Below are 13,694 nucleotides of genomic sequence, written 5' to 3' on the forward strand. Positions count from 1 at the left end.
AGAAGGAGGTCCTGCATTTAAAGAGAGGAAGTTTGGGGCCACTTGAGTTATGCTGACGTTTGTTTCATCCTGGGCTCTTGGGACAGCCTTCTCTCTCCCCCCTCTCAGAGAACTCTGGGCCTCCGTCTGAGTCTACTGAGAGTCTTGCGGTAAGAAGTTGACAGGTAAGAAAGAACTCAGCAGGAGAAGCTAAGCCTTGGTTTGAGGAAGCTAGAGTGAGAAGACCTGGATCTAGATACAATCTGGGAGTTAGGACTAAGGGACAATTCAACAGAGTGAGTGAAAGGGAAAGTGGCTCAGGAGCATCCAGTAAGGGGACCATGGCAGGACACACACACCCAGCAAAGGTGCGGTGTGGAAACCCGCCCTAAAGGGAGAGTCAAGATGAGAGTGCTGGGGCGGTGTGGAGAGAAGTCTCTAGGGAAGCTGTCCCTGCAACGACGGGAGCTCCGAGGAGGGAGGCGGGGAGGGTCAGAGCCTGCGGGCGGCGTGTGACCGCCGAGGCTGCGGCAGCTGGAACAGGTGAGCGGCGGGTCCCCGCCCTTCCCCTTCGCGGCGAGCGTGCCTCCTACCGGCTCTCCTCCGCGCTTCGCCGTTCCGCGGCTGCCCTGGGTTTGGGGTTTTGCAACTGGCAGCTGGCTTTTTTTTCTCCCCTCCCCTGTTTCTGTCTCTCCTGCTTTTAGATTGCTCCACCCCGCCCAGGATCAGGCGAGGGGGGAACCAGCTGGGCTGCGGCTGCCAACTCGCGCCCAGCGCGGCAGCGAACTCCCGGAGTGGAGTCCCGCGTCCTGCCTTTTCCCCTCGGGGCGCGCTCTCCTCGCGCCCCCCGGGCCCCGCGGCTTCCCCACGCAACCCTTCCCCACTTTTCCCCCCTTTTGCAATCACATGGCATTTTAAGAATGCCGGAAAGATGGCGGTAGCGGCGGCAGCGGCAGCGGCGGCCGGGCTGGCCAGCGGGGGAGGCAGCCGGGCACAGCGCAGCGGGCTGCTGGAAGTTTTGGTGCGGGATCGCTGGCACAAAGTTCTGGTGAACTTGAGTGAGGACGCCCTGGTTCTGAGCTGCGAGGAGGGCGCTGCGGCGTACAACGGCATCGGGACCGCCACCAATGGCTCGTTCTGCAGGGGCACCGGGCCCCCGGGTGCGGGCAGCTCGCAGCCCCCGGACTCGCCGGCCGGGGTCCGCACAGCGTTCACCGACCTGCCAGAGCAGGTGCCCGAGTCCATCTCGAACCAGAAGCGTGGCGTGAAGGTGCTGAAGCAGGAGCTGGGAGGGCTGGGCATCAGCATCAAAGGGGGCAAAGAGAACAAGATGCCCATCCTCATCAGCAAGATCTTCAAGGGGCTGGCGGCGGACCAGACCCAAGCCCTGTACGTGGGCGACGCCATCCTGTCGGTGAACGGAGCCGACCTGCGGGACGCCACCCACGACGAGGCGGTGCAGGCGCTGAAGCGCGCTGGCAAGGAAGTGATGCTGGAAGGTAAGGGGTTAACGCCGCGCGCGGGCCGCGCCAGGCGCGCACACCCACTCACCCTCCCACGGCGCTGCTCGCACTCTCACCCACGTGCTGTCACACCCCAGGGAGCTGGGGTGTCGGAGGTGGCGTGGAGTTTTGACAACTTTTACCCACCTGGGGGTAACTTGTCCCCACCCTAGAGTCCTTACAGGTTTTGACCCAGCAGAGGTGTGTGAAAAGGCGAAGCCAGCAGGGTGTCTTGAACTCCTACTATGTGCCAAGCACGGGGTAGCATGCTAAGTGCACACTGTCTCATTTTTATCTGCAGATAATCCAAGTGTAGTGTAGGGCCTGCGAAGTGGAACTGGAAATGAAGTGTAGACGTGGAGAGTCATCATATCCACTGTACGAAGGGAACTCACTGAGTAATCGCAACTCAGATAGTTTTTTGCTTTGTCAGAATTTCCTCCTCAGAAGCCTGGTCAACCCTCCTAAAAGGGTTGAATGGTAACGGGGCCAGAGAGAGGTGGCAGTGTTTGAATGCTCAAACTCCCACCACCCTTCTCGATTTCCCTCCTTTCAAATTGGAAACGGGGGTGATGGCTGGAGAGTTGTGCCAAGGGCTGGGAAGTGAGCTGCAGCTTTAGGCAGAAGTTCACTTCTGCTGCCAGGGGTTCTGCCGGTCAGTCGGGATTCCAGGTTGCTCCTGGTGGAAAGCTGGCGAAGTGGTTTTTCTGCCTGTATTTTCTCGGGATTTTTCCAGAGGGGTGTGAAAACAACTTTGTATTTGTAAACAGTTTGCCCTGCCTGTGAGGCATCTTAGAAACTACTCTCTTGAGAGTAGTGTCCTAATTATTGAATGTGAATAAAATAGGTAGTGCTTTTTGTACCTATTTGTGGTTATGTGGTGGCATGTGGAGAGAAGGGCAATAAAGTAGTAAGCCAATAATGTGTTATTTCCCACCACCGCTGCAGTTTTCACTTGATATCTGCCTCTCTGCCACTTAACTGGCTTTGTACATACCTCTGTCAGCACTAATATTGTATAATTATTTTATAGATTTACTCAGCTTCCCCCTAACTGTAGATTGAGCTGTCTGGGGTCTTTTATTTAGTTATGGGTCATCTCCCTTGGGCTTAGGTGCTCAGTGACAGACTTGTTGAGTGAAGGAATAAATGAACCCATACCTATGGAAATAGAATGCTCTTCTGAATTCTTGTAAACTGGTGGTTAATTTAAGTCCTAAATTAAGGACTTAAGTCAATTTTCTGTTCAACTGATGTACTGGTATGTGAAAGTGAGAAAGTTCAAAGTTGGGAAACCAACTTTGTTATGTGTGACAGCAGATATAACCTCTTGCCTATTTCCCGACCTGGAATAGGGAGGGTTTGCCCTCTTATTTGCCTAGAGGATTCGTGATGTCTTCATATTTAATTGCTACCCTGGGTCTAGAAGGCGGAAGGCTATTTGCTTTGGCTTGATGATTAACATAAGTAAACAGAAAAAAGTTTTCTTGACTCCAGTGTGTATTGGTTTGTGTGACAAGGGGCAGGTGAGATCTGGGGGAAGTGTAGTTTGGACTATAAACTGCTGGACACTGGTTCAGCTTGCAATATTTACTGTAAAATATCAGGGAAGACAAAGGCAGGTCATTGTTATTTCAGGCACTACCCTTCATTATGTCCCTTCTATGTGTCTGCTTGATTTCATTTTAATGAATAATGCCTTAGCAAAGAGGTGAAAAAAAAAAAAAAAATCTCTCACCCAAAAAGAGGAAGAAAAGGTGACTCCCTGCAGTTGAAAATAAACAAACAAAAAACAATCATCCTGTTATGTAACTGTATTGATGTGGCATGTGAAAAGTGAGTTTTGTAAAAACCTCTAACATGACATTTTACAACACATTGTCATATGTTGCAGGCAGCACATCCGGGGAAGACCTCTGGGCCTTCTAGACAAGAACCAGCTGGGCTAAGGGCAGCGGTCTTATTTCCAGCCTGAGCTTGCAGAAACTGACTGCTATTAAGAGAAGCAAGTAGAGACCCCACTCAAAAGAGTGTCTTTTATTCTGAGGCGAAGTGTTGGTCCTATTAGATGTGGTAGGAGTGATCATATGCCGTCAAATCAAACAGCAGACATCCTCTCCTTTGTAGTGCAGCCTAGTACAGAATTGCCCTGCTGAAGGGGCTTATCAGAATCACTGGAAGGGCTTTTTAAGACACGTATCTACTTGTTTGTATTCCAAATACCATCTTGATTCCAGAATTTCTATATAGGAAAGGCTTTGCAGATGTAACTTCATTGGACGAGAGGGCTAAGGGAGATATTTTAAAGCTATAGTTAAAGATAGGGAAAATACACTTTTTTTTTCCATTTAGATTGTAGGGGGGATGCTGATGGAGATTAGTGGAGTCCCTTAATCACTGCTAATAGGCACCCCATTACATGACATGACATGCGCCCCCTAGTGGAGAGTCACTACCTTTACTTGTGGAACACCCTACGAAACGAAAACGCTGAGCTTCAAATTTCAATGCCTGCCTTCTAGTCTTAGGTTCAGCCACGGAATTATCTTAACCTCCCTGAGCGCCAACGTCTCCATCTGAAAATTGGGAATAACGAAACTGGCTGGACACGCTTACATTACAGGGCTGCTGTATGGAAGAATAAAAGAAGGGGGAAAAAAGCATATATCAAATGCCTGCTGTGGTTAGTTGTTTTTACGATTTAAATGAAATGAAGATGAAATTGCCCCTTCTGAGGGATAACCCTTCCCTTTTTCTTTACTAGAGTTTATATTTCTTATTTTTATCCTGCTTTATTTTGTACTCTAAAACTGTAATGTTAGGAGGCCATTCTTCTGGGGAAAGAGAGTCATTATAATAACTAACATTTCTTGAGCACACGTTTGTTCATGTTACACTTCTAGTAACTCCGCGAGGTTCATATTATTGTTCTTTTAACTGATGAAGATATTAAAATATACAGACGGTCGTTTTTTGCTCAAAGCAACGTAGCTAAGAGGCTTTCAGGTCTCTCCGACTTAAAAACTCATACTTGTAACCTCTATGCGAAACTGATACTCTGAGCTTCTAGGTGGAACTGTGTACTTGAGTTGGTGGAAGCTTCATCAGTTATTGAGCTCAAGATGTTCTTTCTCACTCCTCAAAGATGCTGAAGGGCTTGGGACAACCCTGAGCTGGAAACAGAAATGGGGTGGGCTACTCAAAAGGGAGGGGCAGGAGGAAGAACTGAGTCTTAAAACCCTAATGCACCAAGTGTCTGGCTATCAAGAGGGAGCTGCTGCGATCCGGCAGCGCCTACATACTTGAATGCACGGCCAGCAAGAGAATAAGTTGTAATTCAGATAAAAATAGTGAATACACTGTGTCAGGTAAGTCAGGTTTAAATATTCAACAAAGCGAATATCAAAAATCTTCACACCATGAACTCATTATTCATTTTAGGGAGTGGGAGCAGAGACTTGCATGCAGCCATGTGGATAATGAACCCCAGAACTCCAGGGGTCACCATTCACATAGACCATTATGTGAATGGCACCTTCTGGAGCTGGCCTGGGTGGGAGGATGAGGGGTAAGGGGTGGGAAGGCACACCTACTTAAACAGCTTTAGCAGCTCTGGGTGGGGGCAGGGAAGTTTTTTGCCCTTAGATTAATAGCAAAATAGCACTTTGAAAAACGTCAACCTTTTTGTAACTGAAACTACAATAAAACTAGTTTTTCCATGACGTTGTCTAGATTGAGGAGTGCAGAATGTTTGGGAAGACTCATGTTGGGATGTGGACGTGGGGGGCAGACCGAATCATCCCTGGATCCCAAAGATCTCCTTTGGAACTGAACCAGAAAAAGTGGAAAGTGAAGGAGAAGAAAGTCAGAGACAACCGTTGACATTAACTCTCTCCACCAAATCTTTTCCCTCTACTGCTCCCAGTAATGGTGGGCTGTTGAGATTATCTGACATGTCACTTTCACAATCACTTTCTCCAGTGGTGGAAGTGAGGATGGCAGGGCAGGGACATGGGGTGCAAAAGAGGGACAGTGAGTTTTGCTGGCATAAAATCTCAGGATTGAATGAAAATTTGAACTTTAAAGAATCTGGCTTTATTTAGGATCAACAGATTCTCAAAGAATACCGAAGAACTCCAGAATTAGAGTCTTGAAACTGGAGTTATTTATTGTCTTTTAACTAACAGTTACTCTTTTCACAAGATGCTTTATCTCTTTGGGCCTTGATTTTCTTCATTAGAAAGCTAGGGATCTAAGGTTTAAGCCATCTCTAAATTTCACCTCAAATCCCATCGACTCAGACCCAGCACACTTTCAATAACTATTTTTTCCAATGCCCCTTTTATTATCATCAAATGAATTTCATAAATCATATAACCTAACTCTAATTTAAATTTTAAAAACAATATAATGCCCTATTATTAATTTTATTAATAATATAATACGTATTATTAATAATATATAATATCATTAATGATATATTATTAATATGATGGAGAAATAAAGTAAATTATTCCTTAAAAGCTTCAGTAGATAATTCATGGCACAACTACACAAGAGGTCATAACAAGGGAAGCAGATGTTAGTACCTGTGTGTAAAATCACTATCAATGCACAGATGCAGATAAAGATGGGTAGGAGTGTGTGCTGTCCTTTGGGACCTGGTAAAATCTTGCATTCCAACATCTGAAGGACTTCCTCAGATGTTGCAAGATGTCTAGAATCCCTGGCTCCTATCACTAAATACTAGTAGTATGCCATGGTACTCCCCTTGACCTCTAAAATGTCTCCATAAATTTCTGCACTGCTGTTGGAGAGGGGTGTATTGACCCTCCATCCTCTTGAGAACCTGTGTTCTGTAAGAATGCTAATTCTATGTTACACTTTAATAATATCTCACCTTTTGCAAATTCTTTTTATATATGTAATAATAGGTAATGTTTACTTAACACTTACATTGTGCCAAATGCTGTTCTAAACACTTCCTATGGACAAAATCATTGATTCTCATAATAACCCAACACTATGTCTATTTTACAGGTGAGAAAACTGAGGCACCAATTGGTTAAGTCACTTGCCAAAGGAACACAGTGAAGAAGTGCTGAGGCTGAGATTCAAGCTCAGGCCCTATAGCTTTTGATCCTCATAAACAGCCTTATAAAATCAGCACATTAGGGACCCTGAGCCTCAGTTTGTTGATTAGGAAAGTGAAGTTCCAAGAAGCAGAATGCTCTGTCCTAATTAGGTTTTCTACTTTCTTGTCTGGAATATTCGTTTGCTATGACTATTATAACAACTTACAGTACTCTCCCCTTATCTCTGATTTCATTTCCCATGGTTTCATTTCCCTACAGTCAACCGTGGTCTGAAAATATTACATGGAAAATTCCAGAAATAACAATTCATAAATTTTAAATTGCATGCTTTTCTGAATAGTATGAATGACAACCACTAACATCAGGATTTACAAGTCACAAAGCACTTTCACAATCATGATCTCATTTGCTGCTCTTGTAACCCTGCAAAGGTTATTACTATCATCTTCATTATAACCATCATCATCATCATCCCTATTTTATAGAGGATAAAGAAACTCGCAGCTCACAGAAATTGCGACTTATTTATGTTCAGTGTATGAGTCAGGACTTTTAGTTGTATTAGACAGTAACCCACTCAAAAAGGGGAACTTTGGAGAGAAGTGCAAGGATATACTGAGTGGCGGGTACGACTAGATCCAGGTCTTCACTCTCCAAGCTCCGCTTTCCTCCCGGCTTGATGGAAGATGGCCCGTGATAATATTTGTTCCCTCAGTACAGATGATAAGAAAAAAAAGTCTTAACAATCACAGTAGTTCCCCTTATCTGCAGTTGCTCCTTCTGCGGTTTCAGTCAGCCACGGTCAACCATGGTCCGAAAATATTAAACGGAAAATTCCGGAAAGACACAACCTGTCAGTTGTAAATTACACAGCATTTTGAGTAGTAGGATGAAATCACGCGATGCCTGCTCCATCCCACCGAGGACATGAACCCTTTTTGTCTGGTGTCTCCACACTGTAGGTGCTCCTTGCCCTAGGAATCACTCAGTAGTGAGCCATCTAGGTCATTAGATCAACTGTTGTGGTATCACACTGCTTGTGTTCGAGTCACTCTTATGTTACTTAGTAACGGCGCCAAAGCACAAGAGTAGCAATGCTGCCCATTTGGACATGCCAAAGGGGAGCGAGCCTTAAACGGCTTCAAGTGAAACGCTGAAAGTTCTTGACTTAATAAGGAAACAAATCTTCTATCTGTGAAATTGTAAAGGAGGAAAAAGAAATTCATGCTAGTTTTGCTGTTGCCTCAAACGGCAAAAGTTACAGCCAAGTGTGTGATAAGCGCTTAGTTAAGATGGAAACGCAATTAAATTTGGGGGTGGAGGACCTGACTTTGTCATGGCTTTATGATTCTCCTTCGGACATATTGTCAGAAGGTCCATAGTAGCCTAACGCTACATCAGAGTGCCACTAGGGCAGTGCACTTGTCACGTGCTGTGGCCTAGTGTGGCTGAGTGGGCAGAATGTGACCTTCAAACATTTCTGAGGGATAAGAGTGAGGTTGGCAAGGCTCTGGTAAAATGACCTGGTTCCCTGCACCCACCCAGCAGCCCTGGTATTCAACCACTTGACTCTGAATTATACTTAGGAGAGCCTTTCTGAGAAAGGCTTAGGTTTGTCAAGTGGCTTTCCTTGCATTAAGATTTTTTGTCACTGGGCGGGTCCACCCTCTGTGGATGGTTGGACTGATGTTATGATCCCCATTTTGTCCAGAAGGAAATGGAAATATCAGATATTAACTGACTTGTCTGAAGTTACCTTGAATGAGGGAGCTGGATATCAGATTATCTAACAATCTCTTCCTTCTGTATGCGTATGTGACAAACTCAAGACATCATGCTCTAAGAGGTTTCACGCATGGCCTCTGATGTCAGGGAGCTTACTATAATTAACAAGGTCAGGCATTTCTGGCTGATTGTGCAGTACTTGAGATTAGTAATGCAAATAGTATGATTGTTACCCCAGCATATATAGCGTAGTACCTGGCACATGTTAGAGTGTTAAAATGTGATAGAAAGGAAAAAAAATGGAAGAACACGTGGAAGGAAGGAAGGAAGGAAGGAAGGAAGGAAGGAAGGAAGGAAGGAAGGAAGGAAGGAAGGGAGGGCAAAGGATGGGAAAGCATTTGGGGATCTAGTGACCTTTTTTATTACTTCCACCCTCAACCACTCATGCTGTTGGACTATGGTGATAAATATTTGGCATCAATAATGAAAACTATACCTTGCTCTGTATAGCTAAGAAATACAGAAGTGCCTTTATAGACCTAGGAAGCACCAGTCTTGAAACACAGTTGACAAAAGAGGAGCCAGACATGATTTTAAAAGTTATTGGAAAATGTAATTATCCTTTTAATGTTACATGTATAACCTTTCCTTTGCCCCCTGTGGCTCTGGGGACTACAAGTCTGAATCTGTAAGAACACTTTCTACCTGAGAGATGAAAACTGCTTAGATATTTTAATTGTTGCTCTTTTAAGTTTATATATCAGCTTGAGCATTCAGACCATATTCTTTAAGTGAAGCTGATGTGAATGGCCTTTCAGTTCCTTATTTCTGCTGGGGTGGGTAAGAGGAGTCATGTTCAGCCGTGCATTTTCGCCGTCACCCCATGGAGTATGTATTAAAAATAACTCACTGCGCGGGGCTCCACATTTGTGAAAAGCATCTAGCTACCAGTGGTCTGTTTGGTGAAGGGAAATTATTCTCTGGCAGTTAGTGGCCTACTAAGAATTCTATTTCAAATGATGCATTTCCAAGCAGTTAATGTTAAAGAAAAGCCAGAATTTACCCTGCATTTAGACCAACTATTTCATATACCAAACCTCATTACCCACTTCACTGCCTTTGATCTATAATAAGGCTTGCTTTCAGCGCTGGCCTGCAGAGTGAGACTTAAGAGAAAATGTGTAATACACGCCACAAAGTAAATGTCCTAACAGACTCGTGGAAATGAGCCCCACTCCCAAAGTGGGAGAAACAAGACAGAAATGGTCATGATTAAGAGTGATTATAATGGAAATTACAATGATGACCTATACTTTAGTTTCACAGACTGTGTAGATGCCTGACCACTGCATTATACAACTGAACTTGAAGTAGAATAATATTGAATACCAACTATAATTAAATAAACACACACACACACACACACACACACACACACACACACACCACGGTGCCAAAAAATGTATATACATTTTAAGGAAGGAAAAACCTATTAAAATTGTAATACTCCATATATACCGATAACAAAAGATGAATACAAGTCACATTTGACTTCTGCAATTACAAGAGGTGCTCAAAGTGGTTCCCATCAGCATCCAGACACTTCTGATTACAGCGAACTACTGCTTGAACAACATTGACCAAAGTGTCCACTTGCATCCATTTTTTTGGTTGTGTATATATATATATACACACACACACGTACATATATACACACATGTACATATATACACATATATATGTATACGTATATATATACACACATATATACACATATACACACATATATATGTGTGTATATATATATGGTCACGAGATATAAAGTACAGCATAGGGAATAGAGTCAATGGTATTGTAACAGCTGTATACAATGTCAGAGGGTTAGTAGATTGGGGGGGTTATCTCTTTGTGAGGGGTGAATTGTCTAACTAGTACGTTGTTTTGTACACCTGAAACTAATAAAAAATATTAATAAAAAAGAGTGATTATAATGGAAATTAAAATGGTGACCCATACTTTAGCTCAGTACTTTTTGAAACTATTTCTCCTTCTTGTGGTTTGAAGCATCGTTTTTAGGATGTGGATAAATGTGCAAAATCTATCTAAACTTTGGTTGCTGAGCATTACTGCAACTGACAAACCCGTTTATTTTGTCCTACTGTTCAAACTGCCATTGTTTCTTCCCATTGCAATGTTTTTTCTCAGAGCTGTATCGTGCAGTGGTGTAAAGGGTGGACCTTGGATTTACTCTGTCTGGGCTTAAATTCTTGTTTAGCCTCTTTCTATCTGTGCGATCTTGTGCAAGTTTCTTAACAACAAGCCTCAATTTCTTAATCAGTAGGTTCATTGTGAGGAATAAAGTGATTATGTATGTAAAGTGGTTAGCTTATTGCCTGGGACGTAGTAAGTACTGAATAATTATTAACTACATGCTATGTCACATCTGATGCTTAGCTAAGTATTATTTTCGGAGGGGGAGATTCAATCATATAAGTTACATGAAGGGTTCAACCATATGTTATAGGAAGTCTTTTGCTGGTGGAGGGGCGGTTTGGGATTTGCCATATTAGGGAACCGACTGATGTAACTGATGGCCTAGGAGAGTTCGTTTGTCTTGTCGAAGCGAATGATGATCTTACAAGGGTGTATTTCATTGATGATTTGTTAGTTGCATCAGAAGTTTTCCATCAACCAAACCGCAGTGTAGGCAGTTGTGGTTTTGGGTGGGCAAATGTGAACTATGTCTTAAAATGCTCAGATGCAGGAACATGCAAAAAATTGTTTTGTAAAGGGAAAGCTGGAAAGTCAGGATTTACTCTACAGAACCAAATTCAAAATTCTTTGAAACTTTTTCTAGTAATTGTAGGAATGTGGAGATCTTACTAGCCAAAAGAAGCCCAACTGTTTCTTTTATTAAAAATGTAAGATATTTACAAAACTGTGATTAAGTCAGAATTATATTTTAATTTTTTCTTCTATTATTTAGTATGCTATTTCATGGAATCCAAGAGACCTTCCAGTGGAAGATATAGCGTTGTTTATGTACCCCTAAGAAAGACAAAAGCTTCTATGATGGGGAGTCTAGTAGGATACCTGCTTAAAGTTGGGACAACAAAGGGCTGTCCCTTCTATGTAGGGATAAATGAAAAACAAACCCATTACAAAGAAAAGGACAACAAAGGAACTCACACATTTCAAATCTGATACAGGTAGAAGGAAGAAAAATTATATCTCCCCTAAGATTTTGAATTGTAAGTCAGTTCTGATAAATATTTAGGACGGAATTTCCAATGTCAATGTAAGTTTAAAAAACTACTTAGGCAGATAATTTAATCTGAAGTGGTCTCAGGTTGGGAGGGCCCGGATGAGTGATAGGAGTAGTGTCAAGACTCTCTGCAAGAACTCGGCTTTCATCCAGGCCTCCAGCGATTTTACGACACATTCCCCAAACTGGAGAAGATAAAATATGAAAAAAACGGGCAGTTTGAATTGATGAGATATGGTGTGTAATAGTTATACAAGTAGTTATTAAAGCAATTTTTCTTCTAATGTTTGAAGATCAGACCTGTTGGTACACTGAAGCAAAAATCTATAGAGGAATGAGATGAAATTCCTGTTCTTCTAAAGTATAGCAGTCCAGAGGGGAGGCAGGTGTAGCGTAATACATTACATTTATATAAATTACAAATCAATTTTGTTATAATAATAATAGTAATAGTCACTTATAAAGGTGTAAATGCTGTAACAGAACTTACAGACTATCAAGAAAATCAAACAATTGAAAAAAGATAGTAAAGAATAAAAAAATTAAGAAAAGCAAAACAACAATAAAAAAAGAACTTATGGACTATCTAAAGGCACTAAGGATATGTGAAGTGGAAAGAGATGCTCCACAGAAGATATGACTTACATAGTAAGGTTATATAAGCAAAGGGAAATTTTAAATATTGGTGGTTATTTGGCTATTCCGGGCCCTGCGTTTCAAATGCTTTCATCTGAAACATCCTTTTATCAGCAATGAAAACCAAGGTTAATGATTTTTCTTTTTTGCTTGCAATGTTCATATATTGTCCTCTGTTTTCTGCTTCATTTTCAAAATGTGTCTAAATCAAAATAGTATATGCTTATAGCATCCCTTTGCCTACGCTTTCCCTTATCATCTCTCCTGTTTCCCAGAATATTAGAATACATATTCTAGTATTAAAATACATATATTGTAATGGCCGTATAGGCATATTTATAATCTTAAATATTATACAACATCTAACAATTATTTATACATTTATATATTAGAATATATTCTAATATCCTAAATAAGATGCCTACACTGCTATCTTGATATATCAGTTTTAGCCATTATTGACTAATTCAGCCTATGTTTACAAAATTATGATTATGTCAATATTGTTCTATTTTCCAGCCAAGTAATATGCTATGATCAGGTTTCTTGCAGTTACAAACAACTTTTCTTACTTTGCATTTCCTTAGTTTTCTTGTACCTATCTTAGTTTTGTTTCAAAATGCAATACTAGGCGTATCAAATTTCTAGCAATATATATATATATATTTTCAAATACTGGTACATAACAAATAATCTATCCACATGGTTCATTTTTTTCCTGGAGCCCTGCTCCCCTGGACGGGTTCTATCTTGGCCTGGTGCGTGGCCCTCTTCCTCAGACTGTCCTTGGTTTTCTCAGAACTATGTCTGTTTTTCTGGATCCACTATCACCTTCACTTGTGGTTTACTCCCTAGTTTTGCTGGAGCACATTCTTCAGCAGCTTACTCAGGAAGATATTTGGGAGGTAAACATGTGAAAACCTCTGTTCTCTTACTGTATTGATACTTTGGGCACAATAGTCTAAGGTAGCTGTCATTTTCCCTCAGCAGTTTTCAGAGTTACTGGTGAGAGGTCTGATGCCATTCTCATTCTCTTTCTTTTACGTGTGACCTGTTTCTTCTTTCTGGAAACTTTTAATAACTTCTTTTCAATCGCTCATATTCTTAGTTGTATTAGGTTGTTGCAAAACTAATTGCAGTTTTTACAATTATTTTTAAACTTTTAAACTGCAATTGCTTTTGCACCAACCTAATATACAGTGATTTGCCTCTATGTGGAGCTTTTGTTAAACAAGTTTCTAAGCATTTGATGGGCACTAATTAGCGAAAAACCATGGTTCTCAAACTGTGTGCCAACGTGCTGTAGCGTGCCCTGGTAAACTCACCAAGGGTGGCGTGGAATATTTTTAAAATTCAAGGAAAACATAGCCACATCTGTTTGACACCAGGCAAACCATTAACTCAAGTTTAACATTAGATTGCTACGTTCCTTCAGTGATGTCAATGTTTTTGCCAAGCTGAGTTTTCTGCAGTTGCTGTGATTTAAAAAAA

The 13,694-nt window shown here is 41.9% G+C and overlaps 1 protein-coding gene across 1 annotated transcript in view; it reads left to right on the forward strand.

The window, feature by feature from the left end:
* Positions 1-551: 551 nt before the first annotated feature.
* The window catches only part of SNTB1 (syntrophin beta 1), a 206,603-nt gene continuing 193,460 nt past the window's right edge, over positions 552-13,694 (forward strand). Inside the window, exon 1 of the mRNA XM_019717404.3 lies at positions 552-1,478. Within this exon, the coding sequence (XP_019572963.2) occupies positions 911-1,478 (568 nt within the window). The 5' untranslated portion in view covers positions 552-910. The remainder of the gene's footprint in view (positions 1,479-13,694) is intronic.

This window comes from Rhinolophus sinicus, chromosome 6, assembly GCF_057876585.1.
Source record: "Rhinolophus sinicus isolate RSI-liver-muscle chromosome 6, RSI-T2T, whole genome shotgun sequence".
Classification (NCBI taxonomy): Eukaryota; Metazoa; Chordata; class Mammalia; order Chiroptera; family Rhinolophidae; genus Rhinolophus; species Rhinolophus sinicus.